The 21,417-nt window shown below is 44.4% G+C and overlaps 1 protein-coding gene across 1 annotated transcript in view; it reads right to left on the minus strand.

The window, feature by feature from the left end:
* Window positions 1-21,417, minus strand: part of ACTN3 (actinin alpha 3) — a 70,320-nt gene that overhangs the window by 35,938 nt on the left and 12,965 nt on the right. Inside the window, exons 2-3 of the mRNA XM_060758390.2 lie at window positions 2,234-2,348; window positions 473-592 (exon numbers count right to left, since the gene is read on the minus strand). Of these exons, the coding sequence (XP_060614373.1) occupies window positions 473-592; window positions 2,234-2,348 (235 nt within the window). The remainder of the gene's footprint in view (window positions 1-472; window positions 593-2,233; window positions 2,349-21,417) is intronic.

A 21,417-nucleotide genomic window follows, 5' to 3' on the forward strand; every position in this document is an offset into this window, starting at 1 on the left:
TCATCAAAGGAGAGTGGTCCTTATATAGAGCTGATGTGGTCTATCCAGAGCTGATGTGGTCTATCCAATGCAATTTTCTGAATCAGCATCCCAAATAACCAAACTGAATCTAAAATTTCACCAAAAACTGATTCATAACCCTTGGTCAAAGGAGAGTGGTCCTTATATAGAGCTCGTGTGGTCTATCTAGAGCTGATGTGGTTTATCCAATACAATTTTCTGAATCAGCAACCCAAATAACCAATTCAAATTTAAAGTTGACCAAAACCAGATTTGTAATCCTTTTGGTACTAATATTGGAGAGTGGTCCCTGGTCAAAGTGGTCCCTGGTCAAGTGGTCCCTGGTCGAAGTAGTTCATAGTCAAGTGGTTCCTGGTCAAATAAAGGTTGGGAACCACTATTCTTGAACACTATTCCTTAAAACACCCCCTGTCAACCCTATAGCTTCTCTCACATACTCCAACACACTCACCTTCAGCCCCAATGGACACAAGTTTGACCCCTTTGCTGGCAATGAAGTCCAGGGCTTTGTTGACATTGGCGATCTTATGGAAGCGCATCTTGCCTTTGTCTGGCTTTGGCAGCCGTTCACCTTGAGAAGAAGAATGGGAGAGGATTGGAGACAAAAGGAGACAGGTCCAAGGAAAGCATGTCTGCTAGCCCCTACTTCTTTCTCTAGTGCCAAAAACACAGCTTAATGGTGTAACATTAGAAAATGTTGACCATTTCCGCTCCCTTGGCAGCCACCTCTCCACAAAAGTCAACATTGACACTGAAATTCAACACCGCCTGAGCTCTGCAAGTGCAGCATTTTTCTGAATGAAGCAGAGAGTGTTTGAGGGCCGGGACATCCGTAGGGAGACCAAGATGCTTGTTTATAAACCTGTTGTCCTCCCAACACTGCTATACAACTGCGAAACGTGGACTGTCTACAGACGTCAACATTGACACTGAAATTCAACACCGCCTGAGCTCTGCGAGTGCAGCATTTTTCCGAACGAGAGAGTGTTTGAGGACTGGGGCATCCGCAGGGATACCAAGGTGCTTGTTTATAAACCTATTGTCCTCCCAACCCTGCTATACAACTGCGAAACATGGACTGTCTACAGACATCAACATTGACAGTGAAATTCAACACTGCCTGAGCTCTGCGAGTGCAGCATTTTTCCAAATTAAGCTGAAAATGTTTGAGGACCAGGCCATCCGTAGGGATACCAAGGGGCTTGTTTATAAAGCTATTGTCCTCCCAACCCTGCTATACAACTGCGAAACGTGGACTGTCTACAGACGTCAACATTGACACTGAAATTCAACACCGCCTGAGCTCTGCGAGTGCAGCATTTTTCCGAACGAGAGAGTGTTTGAGGACTGGGGCATCCGTAGGGATACCAAGGGGCTTGTTTATGAAGCTATTGTCCTCCCAACACTGCTATACGCCTGTGAAACATGGACTGTCTACAGACATCAACATTGACATTGAAGTGTTTGAGGACTGGGACATCCATGGGGATACCAAGGGGCTTGTTTATAAAGCTATTGTCCTCCCAACCCTGCTATACAGCTGCGAGACGTGGACTGTCTACAGATGTCAACATTGACACTGAAATTCAACACCGCCTGAGCTCTGCAAGTGCAGCATTTTTCTGAATGAAGCAGAGAGTCTTTGAGGAGTGGGACATCCGTAGGGAGACCAAGATGCTTGTTTATAAACCTATTGCCCTCCCAACCCTGCTATACACCTGCGAGACGTGGACTGTCTACAGACGTCTCATGCAACTCCTGGAACGATTCCATCAGTACTGCCTCCGGAAAATCCTGCAAATCTCTCGGAAAGACAAGCGGACAAATGTCAGCGTGCTGGAAGAAGCAAAGACCACCAGCACTGAAGCGATGGTCCTCTGCCATCAACTCCGCTGGACCGGCCATGTTGTCTGAATGCCCGACTACCGTCTCCCAAAGCAGTTGCTCTACTCAGAACTCAAGAACAGGAAACGGAATGTTGGTAGGAAGGAAAAGAGATTGAAAGATGGGCTCAAAACCAACCTTAAAAACTCTGGCATAGACACTGAGAACTGGGAAGCCCTGGCTCTTGAGTGCTCCAGCTCGAGGTGAGCTGTGACCAGCAGTGCTGTAGAATTTGAAGAGCCACGAATGGAGGGCGAAAGAGAGAAATGTGCCAAGAGGAAGGCATGTCAATGTCCTTCCATAGGATCCCAACCCAGGAGCTTCTTACCTGAAATCACCTCCAGCAGGAGCATCAGTTTAAGGCCATTCCTGAAATCTTCCTCAATGTTCTCAATCCCGGTCCCTGCCTTCCGCAAGTGAGAGTTGCACCAGGCTGTGAACGTCTGGAGGGAATAAGGTGAGAAAGATCAGTGGAGTTTGTGGCGTAATGTAAACTAAACCACGTGTAGTTCACGTTTGATCAGCCCACACACTGCCTTGCCAGAGAAAGAAAATATGCCACAAAGGTGAACAGTAAAGAATAGTAAAGAACGGATATCCTTTCGTATCAGGCAAATGTGATACTGTGATAGGTTTACCATATTCTGGAATGCAAAGAGGAGGATATATTTACCAACTGAGGACTTCATCATGACGGCGACTTTCATTTTAAATATTGAGGATCCATGCCAAGTTTGGTCCAGATCCATCATTGTTTGAGTCCACAGTGCTCTCTGGGTGGAGGTGAACTACAGCTCCCAAACTCAAGGTCAATGCACACTTTTCCAATGTCCACCAAATCCTTCCAGTATTTTCTGTTGGTCATGGGAGTTCTGTGTGCCAAGTTTGGTTCAATTCCATCATTGATGGAGTTCAGAATTCTCTTTGATTGTAGGTGAACTATAAATCCCAGTAACAACAACTCCCAAATGTGAAGGCCTATTTTCCCCAAACTCCACTAGTGTTCACAGTTGGGCATATTGAGTATTTGTGCCAAGATTGGTCCAGATCCATTGTTTGAGTCCACAGTGCTCTCTGGATGTAGGTGAACTACAACTCCCAAACTCAATGTCAATGCCCACCAAACCTTTCCAGTATTTTCTGTTGGTCATGGGAGTTCTGTGTGCCAAGTTTGGTTCAATTCCATCATTGGTGGAGTTCAGAATTCTCTTTGATTGTAGGTGAACTATACATCCCAGCAACTACAATGACAAAATCAACCCTCCCCACCCTCACCCTCACCCAAACCCACCCAACCCCACCAGTATTCAAATTTGGGCATTTCACGTGTTTGTGCTGAAGGAGACAATGAGTGATTTTTGCAATAGCTAAGCTTTGGCAACAAAACATAAGAAAGGTACCCCTTCCTTCATGTCAGCAAGAGGGAGGATGTTCTAAAAAGAAATTGCTAACCAGCTCAGCTTACATAGGAAATGGGTTTGCGGTGAAGCGCAAACTTTGCAAGTAAAGAACAAATTGTAGTTTTGACAAACAAAGGTTCAGGCCAGGTACAAGCATCAAAAGATTGATGAGAGGGGGTGTTGGAAAGAGTAAAAGGTCAACCGTCAAAGGTACTTTCCATTGCCTTGTTTACATGATGGTATACAGGTTTGCAGAAATCAAGGAGGGGTGTGGCAGTCATTTGTAAGTGTTGGTGCCTGTGTATATTCAATACGACTGTCCGACTTCTTATGACCTTGTTTTTGATCTTTTTCGGGACTGTCTTTTCCTTACGTGCTCCCGTGACCTGGGCTAGAATATTAAGACCCGATTTGGGGTCTCTAACAATGCCAAATTTGGTCCAATGAATGAAAATCAGACATTTACATTACGATTCATAACAGTAGCAAAATTACAGTTGTGAAGCAGCAACGTAAATGTTATAGTTGAGGGTCACCACAACATGAGGAGCTGTATTAGGGGGTCACGGCATTAGGAAGGTTGAGAAACACTGGTATAGGCAATTACTATGAAAAACACTAACTTTCCATTAGGAATTGTGGGAGGTGAAGTCCAAAACACCTGGAGGACTGGCATTGGCCCATGCCTGATCTAAGTCCTTCAGTGTGACTTTCTGGTTATCTTTGTGTGCATGTGTGTGTGGAGAGGAGCAAACCAAAGACCGCCAACTACAATGGGGTGTGAGCCCTGCCACATGCACAGCAGCAGACATGCTTGGCCTGTTCTTCTGCCTGGCCAAATTTAGACCTGGCCCGAGGATGCCTCCCATGAAGCCATGCAATGCCCTGAGTCTGCAGAAGAAGACCTTTATGGCCGGCCACCTGACACCAGGGCAGGAGGAGGAGAGAGAGCCATCCCAGAACAGGGAGCCCATCTCTTGCAAGGAGCGTACAGTATGGGATGTGGCCAGAGGGCACACGAAGGTTGGTATCACTGGCAAGCTTTCCCACCTAGACCCCAAGGGCCATCCATCCTGACCCCCTTCTGCCAGGCATGAAGACACCATCAAAGCTCTCCCAACAGATGGCCATCCTGCCTCTGCTCAGAACTCAGGTTTGTGCACTTTGCCTGGCTTCCTGTTGTTCTCAAGGTGTTAGGCTGTCAAAACCACAATTTGTTCTCTACTTGCGATCAGTGTTGCACCTAACCGCAAACCAATTTCCTATGTAAGCTAAGCAGTTTAGCAACTTAATATTCTTCTTATACTTATGCTTCCTTCACTTGCAGAGAAGGAAACTCCACCAAAGCCACTGCTGAAAAGAATTATGTCTTCCCTTGATCTAGACCAGTGTTTCTCAACCTTCCTAATGCGACGACCCCTTAATCCAGTTCCTCATGTTGTGGTGACCCCCAACCATAACATTATTCTCGCTGCTACTACCATTTTGCTTCTGTGATTAATTGTCGTGTAAATATCTGATACGCAGATGTATTTCCATTCATTATCTCACCCCATGGTTTTAGTTTTTAGCTTTCGTCTTTTACTCTGTACATGCGGCCCGTTCACTGTCATTGTCACAATCACTGTGTTTTGATTTATTTTAATTTTATATTGTTTGCTGTATTTTTATCTTGTTATTATGTGTGTTTTGATTTCCTTTATTGTATTGTGTTGTTGGGCTTGGCCTCGTGTAAGCTGCCCAGAGTCCCCATCAGGGAGATGGTGGCGGGGTATAAATAAAGATTATTATTATTATTATTATTATTATTTATTAGACCAAATTTCACACAAATGCCTGTGTGAAATTTGGGAGTTGTAGTTGCTGAGATTTGTAGTACACCTACAATCAAAGAGCATTCCGAACTTGGAATTGAACCAAACTTGGCCACACAGAACTCTCACGACCAAGAGAAAATACTGGAAAGGTTCAGAGGGCATTGAACTTGAGTTTGGAAGTTGTAGTTCACCTATATCCAGAGAACAGTGTGGACTCAGACAATGATGGAACTGGATTAAACTTGGTGTGAATATTTAATATACCAAAATGTGAACACTGGTGAAGTTTGGGGGAAATGGATCTTGACATTTGGGAGTTGTAGTTGCTGGGATTTCTAGTTCACCTACAATCAAAGAGCATTCTGAACTTCACTGAAGATGGAATTGAACCAAACTTGGCACACAGAACTCTCATGACCAAGAGAAAATACTGGGTTTGGTGAGCATTGACTTTGAGTTTGGGAGTTGTAGTTCGTCTACATTTAGAGAGCACTGTGGACTCAAACAATGATGGATTTGGACCAAACTTGGCACGAATACTCAATATACCCAAATGTGAACACTGGTGGAGTTTGGGGGAAATGGACCTTGACATTTGGGAGTTGTAGTTGCTGGGATTTCTAGTTCACCTACAATCAAAGAGCATCGTGACCTCCATCAACAATGGAATTGAATCAAACTTGGCATACAGGACTCCCACAGGACAGAAAACACTGGAAGGGTTTGGTGGGCATTGACCTTGAGTCTGGAAGTTGTAGTTCACCTACATCCAGAGAACAGTGTGAAATCAAACAATGATGGAACTGAATCAAACTTGGTTCAAACACTCAATATAGTGAAATGTGAACACTGGTGGAATTTGGGGAAAATTGACCTTGATATTTGGGAGTTGTAGTTGCTGGGATTTCTAGTTCACCTACAATCAAAGAGCATTCTGAACCTCCCTAACGATAGCAAACAGAAAATACTGTGTTTTCCTATGGTTTTTTGGCGACCCTACTAACACCCCCCTCGCAACCCTCCCAGGGGTCCCGACCCCCAGGTTGAGAAACAGCCTCTGCTTAAAAAACTCCAAAGGAGCCTCCACCACACTCTGGGGCAGAGAGTTCCACTGCTGAACAGCACTCAGGAATATCTGATGGAACTTAGTAAGACACTGGACGTATGGGGAAAGTGGTGTGAATTCCTCCTTCCTAATGAATTTTGTGATGATTTCATAGGTAGCTGTTTCTGTTTTCTGAATAGCTCTTGTAAATGGAGCTTGTAAGTGAGAGACATGTGGTTTAGTGGTTTGAGTGTGGGATCTGGACTCTGGGCAACACCTGGCTTGAAACCAGATCCTGTGAAAGGGATCCAGGAGTCAAGCTGAACATGAGCTGAGAGTATGATGCAACAGCTAAGAAAGCTAATGTGAGTCTATGCTGCATCACTAGGAGTGTAGCGTCTAGATCAGTGTTTCTCAACCTAGGGGTCAGGACCCTGGGGGGGGGGGGGTCACCAGGGGGTTTCAGAGAGGTCTCCAAAGACCAACAGTATTTTCTGTTGGTTATGGAGCTTCTGTGTAGGAAGTTTGGCCCAATTCTATCATTGATGGAGTTCAGAATGCTCTTTGATTTTAGGTGAACTATAAATCCCAGCAACTACAACTCCTGAATGTCAAGATCTATTTCCCCCAAACTGCACCAGTGTTCATATTTGGGCATATTGAGTGTTCGTGCCAAGTTTGGTCCAGATCCATCATTGTTTGAGTCTGCAGTGCTCTCTTGATGTAGGTGAACTAGAACTCCCAAACTCAAGATCAATGCCCACCAAACCCTTCCAGTATTTTCTGTTGGTCATGGGAGTAGAGCGTGCCAAGTTTGGTTCAATTCCATCGTTAGTGGAGGTCACAATGCTCTTTGTAGGTGAACGATAAATCCCAACAACTACAACTCCCAAATGTCAAGGTCTATTTTCCCCAAACTCCACCAGTGTCGACATATGGGCATATTGAGTATTCGTGCCAGGTTAGGTCAAGATCCATCATTGTTTGAGTCTGCAGTGCTCTCTTGATGTAGGTGAACTACAACTCCAAAAATCAAGGTCAAACCTTTCCAGTATTTTCTATTGGTCACGGGATTTCTGAGTGCCAAGTTTAGTTCAATTCCATCGTTGGTGGAGTTCAGAATGCTCTTTGATGGTAGGTGAACTATAAATCCCAGCAACTACAACTCCCAAATGTCAAGATCTATTTTCCCCCGACTCTACCAGTGTTCACATTTGGGCATATTGTGTATCTGTGCCAAGTTTGGTCCAGATCCACCATTGCATGAGTCCACAGTGCTCTCTGGATATAGGTGAACTACAACTCCCAAACTCAAGGTCAATGCCCATCAAACACTTCCAGTGTTTTCCATTGATCATGGGAGCCAAGTTTGGTTCAAATCCATCGCTGGTGGAGTTCAGAATGCTCTTTGATTATAGGTGAACTATAAATCCCTGCAACTACAACTCCCAAATTACAAAATCAATCCTCCCCCAACCCCACTAGCATTCACATTTGGGTGTATTGGGTATTTGTGCCCAGTTTGGTCCAGTGAATGAAAATGCATCCTGCATATCAGTTATTTACATTATGATTTATAACAGTAGTAAAATGACTGTTATGAAGTAGCAACGAAAACAATGTGATGGTTGGGGGTCACCACAACATGAGGGACTGTATTAAGGGGTCACGCCATTAGGAAGGTTGAGAACCACTGCTCTAAAGACTGTTTGTGGTGGGAAATCCCTAAGAGCTTCTCTTTGGGCCCCCTGGCTTCCTGCTGGGCAAAGGTTGCATGTCCTGTTCTAAAGGAAATTCTTTACAGGCCCAGCATGCGACAGAACAATAATGAAGGACTTTGTTAAACTTTTAAAGACTCTGTATAGGAAAATCCTTAGGTCCTCTCAGTCGAAGCACCCCGGCTTCCTGCTGGGCACAAAGAGCATGTCCTGTTCAAAAGCCAATTGCTATAGTCCCAGCATGTGACAGCACAATATCAGATATTTACGTGACGATTCATAACAGTAGCAAAATTACGGTTATGAAGTATCAACGAAAATAATGTTACGGTTGGGGGGTCACCACGACATTTGTAACCAACAAGACAACAAACAAAACAAGACGCTTTCGGTTCATTACACAGATGAAATGCCTCGATTCTATCTTAAGACTGGGCTGAAATGGGAGGCACTCCTAAAAATAAGCAGATGTTTCACAGGGAGAGAGAACGAGAGGCACCGGGCAGCTGTCTATTTTGAAAACATTTGAGCTGCGTCTGCAACGGAGTCTATTTCAAGGAGGCAAGAATGCAAGGAAGGGGACTTCGGAGTCACCATTGCAGAGTGTGACCTGAATGATCTGGCATTTGAGCCCCGTATAGTCATCGAATCGCGCTGGGTCCAAATCTCCACTCATCTCTGAACTGTCTTGGGTCTCAAAGGGACGTAAATGTATTGCCACATATATACCGTGTTGCAGATCACTTTGAGGCTCCTGAGGCTGATGGATTTACTGAGAGGATGTGGGATTGCCTGTGCGATTTCCTGAGGCTCGAAGTGAGGAAGATATTAGCCAGGGGAATGATGCCTCTCTCTTTGAGAAATCTAACTCGGAAAGTGCAGGGCTTCAAGGTTAGTCAGAGGAGCCAGAAACAGCAACATTAGATAAGGAGTCAAACCCACAACAAGAATGGAAGTCAAATCCACACTTTTACTCTCTCTCTCTCAATAAAAATAAAAATAAAAATAAAAATAAAAAAATAAAAAATAAAATAAAAATAAAAAAATAAAAAATAAAATAAAAAAATAAAAAAATAAAAAAAAATAAAAATAAAAATAAAAATAAAAATAAAAATAAAAATAAAAATAAAAATATAAAAATATAAAAATAAAAATAAAAATAAAAATAATGTAATGTTGGTTTGTGGGATTAACAGAACTCAAAAACCACTGGACGAATTGGCACCAAATTTGGACACAAGAGACCTAACAAGCCAATGTATGTCCTTCACACACACAAAAAAATGATTTTGTCATTTGGGAGTTGTAGTTGCTGGGATTTATAGTTCACCTACAATCAAAGAGCACTCTGAACCCCACCAACGATGGAATTGAACCAAACTTGGTACACAGTTCTCCCATCACCAACAGAAAATACTGGAAGGGTTTGGTGGGCAGTGTCCTTTGGTTTTGGAGTTGTAGTTCACCTACATCCAGAGAGCACAGCATGATGGATCTGGACCAAACTTGGCATGAATACTCAATATGCCCAAATGTGAACACTGGTGGAGTTTGGGGGAAATAGAATCTTGACATTTGGGAGTTGTAGTTGCTGGGATTTGTAGTTCATCTACAATCACAGAGCATTCTGAACTCCACCTATGATAGAATTGGACCAAACCTCCCACACAAAGCCCCCATGACCAACAGAGTGGGCCACAGCAACACGTGGCAAAGGATGGCTAGTATACATATATGCAGTTCTTAGCTAGCGTTATAGATCTGCCTGAGGCTCCTGAGGTTGATGGGTTTGCTGATGATTTAGAGAGGATTGTGGGATTGCCTGTGGGATTTCCTAGGACTCAAAGTGATGATGCCTATCTCTGTGAAAAATCTGACTCGGAAAGTGCAGGGCTTCAAGGTCAGTCAGAGGAGACAGAAACTGCAACATTAGATAAGGAGTCAAGGACAGAGGAGCCAGAAACTGCAGCATTAGATAAGGAGTCTAGAAAAGACCTAAGTGATACGGAAGGCTCTAGTGGGAAAATACCTGGAGCTATGGAGATCTCTGTGAGAAATCTGACTCAGAAAATGCAGGGCTTCAAGGTCAGTCAGAGGAGCCAGAAACTGCAACATTAGATAAGGAGTCAAGGACAGAGGAGCCAAAAACTGCAGCATTAGATAAGAAGTCTAAGAAAGACCTAAGTGATACGGAATGCTCTCGTGGGAAAATACCTGGAGTGACGGAGATCAACAAAAGTTTTCACTTACATATCAGAGCAGAAAATAACCAGTGCTGGTCAGAGCAATTACATGGGAAAGTGGGGGAGAAAATTCATGGGAAAAGGCATGACTTCATGGGTGCCTTTTAATTAGCAGGTTGTTAAGCTAAGAGTTAGTTCAGGCAACGTAGCGTTCGAGTGAGGAGCTAGGCCTGAGATCTCTGGTTCTTGTTTCAAGTCAAGCCTTGGTTTCAGTATTATTTGCCGTCCCGTTGGCTGAGAGGCTGGCCAATCACAGCAGAGGAGGGCTTTTGGTGGGAGGATTTGCCCTCTATTTCCCAAAATAGAGGGCAAAAGGGAATCCTAAGACCAGGGAATCCTAAGACCAGCAGAAATATATGTTTTCTGATGGTGTTTGGCGACCCCTCTGAAACCCACTCGCGATCCCTCCAGTGGCCGCGACCCCCAAGTAGAGAAACGCTGCGAGAAAACCTGATTAAATAATAAACTTCGTAAAATGGGATTAAATTGGAAGATGAAAGCAGGAGGAGGAAAGTGACGAGTGTTAAAAGAGAAAAGCAAGGGGAGATTTTAGATAAGTTCTAAATAGGAGAAAGTAGGCCAGTGCTGAAAGTGTTCGGCTGATGGAAAAAGCAATGGAAGCGTCAGAAAGGTCTGAATGCCGCTGTGAATAAAGCCGGAAGGGAAGGAAGGCCGTAAATAGAACGGTCTCATCTAAGAACGTAATTGACGTGGGATTGGTTCCTTAAAAAGAACTCCTGGAGGGCAATTGTTCTGTCCCACGTCTCTGCCAATATCTTAGCTTGAAAAAGGATGCTTGAAAAAATAAAATAGGGCAATATTCAAGAAGTAACCCTTCCGCCCCTTGAAAATAGCAAGAGACGTTAGCATGTCATGCGCCACGTGAAAGCATCAAATGAGTGTTTATTTATTTATTTATTTATTTGCTTTACTTCTATACCGCCTTTCTCAGCCGAAATGGCGACTCAAGGCGGTTTACATAATAAAGGTTATCACAACAATATCGAAAAAGGCAATTAAAACACATTATACACGACATACAAGGTCAAAAAACAATCATTATCGTAATCGCAGTGCCTCAGCAACAAATCAGAATCCATAATCATAATCCTTTATACCAATTCCTATGTTCAGTTGTACCATCTTTTTGTATTCCATTGCACTATTTAGCCAAACGCTTGTTCGTAAAGCCAAGTCTTGACCTTCCTCCGGAACGCCAGCAGTGAAGGGGCCTGTCTGATGTCCACAGGTAGGGCATTCCACAGCCGAGGGGCCACCACCGAGAAGGCCCTGTCTCTCGTCCCCGCCAGACGCGCCTGCGATGCGGGCGGGACCGAGAGCAGGGCCTCCCCGGACAATCTTAATGTCCTAGTCAGGTGGAGATGCGTTCGGAGAGGTAAGTAGGGCCAGAACCGTTTAGGGCTTTATAGGCTAAAGCCAACACCTTGAATTGTGCCCGGTAGCAGATTGGCAGCCAGTGGAGCTGGCGCAACAGAGGAGTGGTGTGCTCCCTGAGTGCCGCTCCCGTTAACAACCTGGCTGCCGAACGTTGGACCATTTGAAGCTTCCGAGCAGTCTTCAAGGGCAACCCCACGTAGAGAGCGTTGCAGTAGTCTAAGCGGGATGTAACCAGAGCGTGGACTACCGTGGCCAAGTCAGACTTCCCAAAGTACGGGCGCAGCTGGCGCACAAGCTTTAACTGTGCAAATGCTCCCCTTGTCACCGCCGAAACCTGGGGCTCCAGGCTCAGTGATGAATCCAGGATCACACCCAAGCTGCGAACCTCCGCCTTCAAGGGGAGTGCGACCCCGTCCAGCACAGGCTGTAACCCTATGCCCTGTTCGGCCTTGCGACTGACCAGGAGGACCTCTGTCTTGTCTGGATTCAATTTCAATTTGTTTGCCCTCATCCAGACCGTCACAGCGGCCAAGCACCGGTTCAGGACCTGGACAGCCTCCTTAGTAGCAGGTGGAAAGGAGTGACAGAGTTGGACATCATCCGCGTACAGATGACACCGTACCCCGAAACTCCGGATGATCTCCCCCAACGGCTTCATGTAGATGTTAAACAACATGGGAGACAGTATTGAGCCCTGAGGAACCCCACAAGACAAAGGTTGTAGGGTTGAACAGGTGTCTCCCAGTAACACCTTCTGAGACCGACCCTCGAGGAATGACCGGAGCCACTGCAAAACAGTACCTCCGAGACCCATCCCTGCGAGGCGTTTACACTGTCTTTTGTCTGGCTATTATTATTTTGGCCGTAGCTCAGTTTGTAGCCCCGCCAAACTGTACGCAGTGACTGTTTCCGATCCTTGTGTAAGTCATCGGCACGCTATTTCGGGTCATTTCTGTCATGCCTGGAATGGCTTTGTTTCCCACGCCATTGTTTACTAGGCTTAACGGACTTGGCAGTGGCCAACACAAATGGGCAAAAGGGGAAATCCCATTTTCCGTGGCAAAAAGCAGCCAAGATATGATGTCACACAAAGCTCTAGGTTTCAAGTTGCTGTTGACATGACTATATTTCGCTTTATTTCAGGCATTTTAGACATTTGTTGTGTATCAGAGCGTGGAAATTGATTTTAAAAAGTTCAAACTACATATGAGGGTTAAATGAAAAGTAACGCCTCCACCTTTGTAACTCCTCAACAGATGGCAGTACTGGTATGCGGCAGGTACTGGCTTGTTCAGTAGATTCTCTGATACAGTTCCATTTTAGCAGGAAGCCTTAGCATTAAATGGTTGTGTTGTTAAAGTGCGAAGTATGGAACCCTGCAGTCGATGTGACTTAAGCAACGTATGCGGCAGGTACTGGCTTGTTCAGTAGACTCCCCTCTACAGTTCCATTTTGGCAGGAAGCCTTAGCATTGAATGGTTGTGTTGTTAAAGTGCGAAGTATGGAACCCTGCAGTCAATGTGACTTAAGCAACGTATGCGGCAGGTACTGGCTTGTTCAGTAGACTCTCCTTTACAGTTCCACTTTGGCAGGAAGCCTTAGCATTGAATGGCTCTGTTGTTAAAGTGCGAAGTACGGAACCCTGCGCTGATGGTTGGTCAGTGCAACTTAAGCAACGTATGCGGCAGGTACTGGCTTGTTCAGTAGACTCTCCTCTACAGTTCTATTTTGGCAGGAAGCCTTAGCATTGAATGGTTGTGTTGTGAAAGTGCAAAGTATGGAACCCTGCACAGACAGTCAGTCAATGCGACTTAAGCAAAGTGCAGTCATTGAATTCTTGACAACAGGAGTTGTCACCTCAACATCTTTAAACTTACTCGCTCAATGCGACTTAACGTATGCAGCAGGTACTGGCTTGTTCAGTAGACTCTCTGATACAGTTCCATTTTGGCAGGAAGCCTTAGCATTGAATGGTTGTGTTGTTAAAGTGCAAAGTATGGAACCTTGCGCAGACAGTTGGTCAATGCAACTTAAGCAACATATGCGGCAGGTACTGGCTTGTTCAGTAGACTCTCCGATACAGTTCCATTTTAGCAGGAAGCCTTAGCATTGAATGGTTGTGTTGTTAAAGTGCGAAGTATGGAACCTTGCGCAGACAGTCGGTCAATGCGACTTAAGCAACATGCAGTTATTGAATTCTTGACAGCAGAAGGTGTCACCCCAAAGGAGATTCATTAGAGAATGCAAGCTGTTCATGGTGATTGTGTTGATGTGAGTACTGTGCGTCGTTGGACGAGTAAGTTTAAAGATGTTGAGGTGGGAACATCTGACTTGTGTGACAAACAAAGAGTTGTACGTCCTGTGACAGCAACCACCAAGTTTCACAAGCAAAAGATTGACAGATTGATTCAGGACGATCGTCATATTACTCAGAGAAAAATTTCAAGCATAATTGGCATTTCATATGAACGTGGAGGCATAAGTTTTCATTCAACCCTTGTATTACGGTAGGTGTCTAGATAAACCGCTGTGCTGTAGAAAAATCCTGCCGATTGAAAGGTCAGTAGTTCGATCCTGGGTCAGGTTGAACACCCACCATTAGCTCATTGGGGACTCGGAGCGGCTTACATGGTGCCAAGCCCAAACAACATATTACATCAAGATAAAACCAAAACATAAACAACAAGTAACATCATCAAAATTACATCACAAAGTAGCATTACAATAAACAAAAAACACAGACACAGTAAACAGTGGGCGGGCCACATGTACAGGATAAAATGTTTAAAAATCTAATGAGATAAAAATAGGAGCAAGTAATATGCAGAGAGCTCGTAAAGATACACAAGGCTGTAAAACTAAACTTCCCATTTGGGAGGCATGAACTCCACTGATAGAAGCATTGAGGGGAGCACTAGTGTCGTGTTGTGCACCTACTCGCCAAAGGCGTAGCGGAAGAGCCAGGTTTTAAGGTCCTTTTTAAAGGTTTCTAGGGTAGGGGCTTTCCTGATCTCTCCTAGTAATGAGTTCCAGAGTCAGGGAGCCACAGAGGAGAAGGCTCTCTCCCTTGTGCCCACAAGATGAGCCTGTGAGATTGGCAGGGGCGAAAGGAGGACCTCCCCCGAAGATCGAAGGGCCCGGGTTGGTTCATGGAGAGAGATACGGTCACGAAGGTAGGCGGGTCCCAAACCATTTAGGGCTTTGTAGGTGATAACCTGCACCTTGAATTGTGCCCGGAAAATAAACAGCAGCCAGTGGAGCTCCTTAAACAATGGGGTTGACCGCTCCCTGTAAGTTGTCCCAGTTATTAATCTGGCTGCCGAGCGTTGGACAAGTTGTAGTTTTTGTGCCGTCTTCAAGGGTAGCCCCACGTAGAGTGCATTACAGTAATCCAGTCTAGAGGTAACTAAGGCCTCATGTAAGCCGCACCGAGTCCCTTGGGAGATGGTAGGTAAGGTAGTCCCCTGACATTAAGTCCAGTCATGTCTGACTCTGGGGTGTGGTGCTCATCTCCATTTCTAAGCCGAAGAGCCAGCATTGTCCGTAGACACCTCCAAGGTCATGTGGCCGGCATGACTGCATGGAGTGCTGTTACCTTCCCGCCGGAGCGGTACCTATTGATCTACTCACATTTGCATGTTTTCGAACTGCTAGGTTGGCAGAAGCTAGAGCTGACAGCGAAAGCTCACGCCGCTCCCTGGAATCGAAGCTGCGACCTTTCGATCAACAAGCTCAGCAGCTCAGTGCTTTAACCCACTGCGCCACTGGGGGCTCCGGGGGATGGTAGTGGGGTATAAATAAAGTATTATTATTATTATTATTATTATTATTATTTCCCAAGAATCCGTTGGCCAGAATTTCCCAGCCTTTCCTCAGAGGCGCTCCATGCAGTCATGCCGGCCACATGACCTTGGAGGTGTCTATGGACAACGCCGGCTTAGAAATGGAGATGAGCACCATACCCCAGAGTCGGACACGACTGGACTTAACCCTAACCCTAACCCTTTACCTTACTATGGTTGATTTATTATGGGTATCTCTGAATTTCACAAGGATTTGGGGCTGATATGGGCAGAGTAGAAATAGCATAAATAAATAAATAATAAATAAGTAATACCCATAGATCAGTGGTTCTCAACCTTCCTAATTCCGCGACCCCTTAGTACAGGTCCTCATGTTGTGGTGACCCCCAACCATAACGTTATTTTCGTTGCTACTTCATAACTCTAATTTTGCTCTTGTTATGAATGGTAATCTAAATATCTGAGATGCAGGATGTATTTTCAGTCACTGGACCAAATTTGGCACAAATACCCAATACTCCCAAATTTGAATACTGGTGAGGTTGGGGGTGATTGATTTTGTCATTTGGTAATGCTGGAGTTGCTGGGATTTATAGTTCACCTAAAATCAAAGAGCCTTCTGAACTCCGCCAATGATGGAATTGAATCAAACTGGGCACACAGAATTCCCATGACCAAGAGAAAATACTGGGAAGGTCTGGTGGACATCGACCTTGAGTTTTTTGGAGTTGTAGTTCACCTACACCCAGAGAACATCCAGAGAACACTGTGGACTCAAGCAATGGTGGATCTGGATCAAACTCAATATGCCCAAATGTGAACACTGGAAGAGTTTGGAGAAAATAGGCCTTGCCATTTGGGAGTTGTAATTGTTGGAATTTATAGTTCACCCACAATAAAATAGCATTCTGAACCCCACCAATGATAGAATTGGACCAAACTTTCCACACAGAACCCCCATGACCAACAGAAAATACTATGTTTTCTGATGGTCTTTGGCGACCCCTCTGACACCCCCTCGCGACCCCCATGGGGGTCCTGACCCCCAGGTTGAGAAACACTGCCATAGATGTTTTGGTCAATGTTTTGGTCAGTGTCCAGATCCGTAGTTTTCTGGCAAAACAATGACTTCACAAACAAAGTTGGAAGGCTTTAATTCAAAAGCATGCATTAGCGAATGCAACAAAGTTCCAACTGACAGTTTATTTCCTTCACAGTCAGCTTCTTCCTCCGAAACAGAACCCCCCAGTGCTTTGTATTCATTGGCTTTGTATTCATTAGCTTTCCCTATGTTTCTTAAAAGCCCAAATGAATCCCTCCCTGCGGCCAAGAGATAATAAATAACCCAGCCATTGCAAGCTTCTTTAAATGTCAGGGGAAAACCTTTACCTTACTATGGTCGATTTATTATGGGTACCTCTGGATTTCACAAGGATTTGGGGCTGATATGGGCAGGGTAGAAATAGCATAAATAAATAAATAATAAATAAGTAATACCCAACAATGTTTTGGTCACTGTCCGGATCTGTAGCTTTCTGGCGAAACAATGACCTCGCAAACAAAGTTGGAAGGCTTTAATTCAAAAGTATGCAGTAGCGAACGCAACAAAGTCCCAACTGACAGTTTATTTCCCTCACAGTCAGCTTCTTCCTCCGAAACAAACCCTTCCTCCTGTGCTTTGTAGGATCTGTAGCTTTCTGGCGAAATAATGACCTCGCAAACAAAGTTGGAAGGCTTTAATTCAAAAGCATGCAGTAGCGAACGCAACAAAGTCCCAACTGACAGTTTATTTCCCTCACAGTCAGCTTCTTCCTCCGAAACAAACCCCTCCTCCTGTGCTTTGTAGGATCTGTAGCTTTCTGGCGAAATAATGACCTCGCAAACAAAGTTGGAAGGCTTTAATTCAAAAGCATGCAGTAGCGAACGCAACAAAGTCCCAACTGACAGTTTATTTCCCTCACAGTCAGCTTCTTCCTCTGAAACAGAACCCCCAGTGCTTTGTATTCATTGGCTTTGTATTCATTAGCTATCCCTATGTTTCTTAAAAGCCCAAGTGAATCCCTCCCTGCGGCCAAGAGATAATAAATAACCCAGCCACTGCAAGCTTCTTTAAATAGCCTCCTTCTGGAGGAGGTCCATCCGTCTTTCAAGGAAAGGAGGGGGAAGGGGAAGGGGACCCCCTTGTACCCGAATTAAGCTCTGCCCTCTTCCAAAATACGGCCATGAGCTCATATCCCCGGCCTCCTCCTCCTCCTCCAAGCGAAGGGCAGTTTTTAGACGCAGCCTTACATGGGCAAGGCATCTGGAAGAACCGCAGCCGCAGCAGCCACCCGATACCCCACTCCTGCTGCTGCAGAGAAACCAGCCCCACAGACCCCTAGCATCAGCAGGAACCAGTGTCCCCAGCCATGCATTTGCCTGGGAACAGTCCTATATCAGCAAAGTGGGCTGGGAAAGGGCAACGGGAGGCAGAAGAGCCCCAGGAGGAAGAGGAAGCCTTGCCCAGTGCTCATCTCCATCACCCTTGGGCTTCTTGCTCAACACATCTAATTAGAACTCAATCAGCGCATGCCTTTCCCTCACAAACAAAGTGGGAAGGCTTTATTTCTAAAAGCATACATTGTGGTATAAAACAAAATTACAACTGACAGTTTCTTTCCCTCATGAACAAAGTGGGAAGGCTTTATTTCTAAAAGCATACATTGTGGTACAAAACAAAATTACAACTGACAGTTTCTTTCCCTCACGAACAAAGTGGGAAGGCTTTATTTCTAAAAGCATACATTGTGGTACAAAACAAAATTACAACTGACAGTTTCTTTCCCTCACGAACAAAGTGGGAAGGCTTTATTTCTAAAAGCATACATTGTGGTACAAAACAAAATTACAACTGACAGTTTCTTTCCCTCAAGAACAAAGTGGGAAGGCTTTATTTCTAAAAGCATACATTGTGGTACAAAACAAAATTACAACTGACCGTTTCTTTCCCTCACGAACAAAGTGGGAAGGCTTTATTTCTAAAAGCATACATTGTGGTACAAAACAAAATTACAACTGACAGTTTCTTTCCCTCAAGAACAAAGTGGGAAGGCTTTATTTCTAAAAGCATACATTGTGGTACAAAACAAAATTACAATTGACAGTTTCTTTCCCTCATATCCCTCACTCTGGTCCCTCCCCCCATGTCTACTACCCTGTTTCCCCCAAAATAAGACCTCTCCTGAAAATAAGGCCTAGAACATCGTTGGGAGCAAAAATTAATATAAGACACTGTCTTATTTTCGGAGAAACGGGGTAGGCTTCATGTAACGGCAAGAAAGATTCCTGGAAACAAGGAGGTCCATGCTTATATCGCTGCAAGGTTCCAGATCTGTAGAGTTGTTTCTTCCCTATGCTATTGTAGCATTCCTCCAAAGCCTTTTCCGACTCACAACAATCCTATTGCCTCCTTCTGAGACTTGCAATTTGATTTGCACAAAGCTGTTTCCGACTCATGACGATCCTATCATAAAGGGGTTATCATAAAGAGTTTGCCTTTGCCTTCTTCTGAGGCTCGGGATGTGACTTGCCCTGTCATGACCTTATTTCCTGGTTTTGGGTGAAGCCAGGAAATTAGATCATGCCTTAGACCTGGCCCGTGCATACTTGAAAGGGTTTCCATGGAAATGGGAGCAATAAGGGGAAGGGGCCAGAGTGAGGAATATGAGGTGTGAGGGAAAGAAACTGTCAGTTGTAATTTTGTTTTGTACCACAATGTATGCTTTTAGAAATAAAGCCTTCCCACTTGGTTCGTGAGCCTTCCCACTTTGTTCGTGAGGGAAAGAAACTGTCAGTTGTAATTTTGTTTTGTACTACAATGTATGCTTTTAGAAATAATGCCTTCCCACTTTGTGCGTGAGGGAAAGAAACTGTCAGTTGTAATTTTGTTTTGTACCACAATGTATGCTTTTAGAAATAAAGCCTTCCCACTTTGTTCATGAGCCTTACCACCTTCTTCGTGAGGGAAAGAAACTGTCAGTTGTAATTTTGTTTTGTACCACAATGTATGCTTTTAGAAATAAAGCCTTCCCACTTTGTTTGTGAGCATTCCCACTTTGTTCGTGAGGGAAAGAAACTGTCAGTTGTAATTTTGTTTTGTACCACAATGTATGCTTTTAGAAATAAAGCCTTCCCACTTTGTTCATGAGCCTTACCACCTTGTTCGTGAGGGAAAGAAACTGTCAGTTGTAATTTTGTTTTGTACCACAATGTATGCTTTTAGAAATAAAGCCTTCCCACTTTGTTTGTGAGCATTCCCACTTTGTTCGTGAGGGAAAGAAACTGTCAGTTGTAATTTTGTTTTGTACCACAATGTATGCTTTTAGAAATAAAGCCTTCCCACTTTGTTCGTGAGGGAAAGAAACTGTCAGTTGTAATTTTGTTTTGTACCACAATGTATGCTTTTAGAAACAAAGCCTTCCCACTTTGTTTGTGAGCATTCCCACTTTGTTCGTGAGGGAAAGAAACTGTCAGTTGTAATTTTGTTTTGTACCACAATGTATGCTTTTAGAAATAAAGCCTTCCCACTTTGTTCGTGAGGGAAAGAAACTGTCAGTTGTAATTTTGTTTTGTACCACAATGTATGCTTTTAGAAATAAAGCCTTCCCACTTTGTTCGTGAGGGAAAGAAACTGTCAGTTGTAATTTTGTTTTGTACCACAATGTGTGCTTTTAGAAATAAAGCCTTCTCACTTTTTTTGTAAGCCTTCCCACTTTGTTCGTGAGGGAAAGAAACTGTCAATTGTAATTTGCTCGTCTCCATCACCCTGGGCTCCTTGCTCAACGCATTTAATTAGAACTCAATCAGCACCTTCCTTTATTGGTCGGCGAGGACGGTGATACATGTCTACTCGGAGTCGGGCAATAGCAAGAAGGCTTATAGCCATGCATGGTTCTTCCTTCCTAATGCCGCAACCCCTTAATACAGTTTCTCCTGTTGTGGTGATACCCGATACAGCGTTCCCTCGCTACTTTGTGGTTCGCTTTACGTGGACTCGCTGTTTCGTGAGTTTTTGAAAATATTAATATCTATATATATAAAAATGCTCTGTGCGTTTTGAGTGACATCGTAACTCAAACTCCGCTGGACGAATTGCCTACAAATTTGGCCACAAAACACCTACTATGAGGAGCGGCTTAAGGAGCTGTTCATGTTTAGCCTGAAGAAGATAAGGCTGAGAGGAGACATGATAGCCATGTATAAATATGTGAGAGGAAGCCACAGGGAGGAGGGAGCAAGCTTGTTTTCTGCTGCCCTGGAGACTAGGACAAGGAACAATGGCTTCAAACTACAAGAGAGGAGATTCCATCTGAACATGAGGAAGAACTTCCTGACTGTGAGAGCCGTTCAGCAGTGGAACTCTCTGCCCCGGAGTGTGGTGGAGGCTCCTTCTTTGGAAGCTTTTAAACAGAGGCTGGATGGCCATCTGTCAGGGGTGATTTGAATGCAACATTCCTGCTTCTTGGCAGGGGGTTGGACTGGATGGCCCATGAGGTCTCTTCCAACTCTTTGATTCTATGATTCTATGATTCTACTAAGCCAAGGAGTCACCATCACTCAAAAAAAAAAAACAACAACCCTGATTTTGTCATTTGGGAGTTGTAGTTGCTGGGATTTATAGTTCACCTACAATCAAAGAGCATTCAACGATGGAATTGAACCAAACTTGGCACACAGAACTCCCATGACTAACAGAAAATACTGGACGGGTGTGGTGAGCATTGACCTTGAGTTTGGGAGTTGTAGTTCACCTACATCCAGAGATTCAAACAATGATGGATCTGGACCAAATTTGGCACAGATACTCAATCTACCCAAATGTGAACACTGGTGGAATGTTGGGGGAAATACACCTTGACATTTGGGAGTTGTACTGGACGGGTTTGGTGAGCATTGACCTTGAGTTTGGGAGTTGTAGTTCACCTACATCCAGAGATTCAAACAATGATGCTACCTGCCTGAAGGAATCCTTTGTTTGGAGATGATTGTTTCCTGTCTGGAATTACTCACATGCCTGGTTTCCAACATCTCCAACAAAGGATTCCTTCAG

This window comes from Anolis sagrei, chromosome 12, assembly GCF_037176765.1.
Source record: "Anolis sagrei isolate rAnoSag1 chromosome 12, rAnoSag1.mat, whole genome shotgun sequence".
Taxonomy (NCBI): Eukaryota; Metazoa; Chordata; class Lepidosauria; order Squamata; family Dactyloidae; genus Anolis; species Anolis sagrei.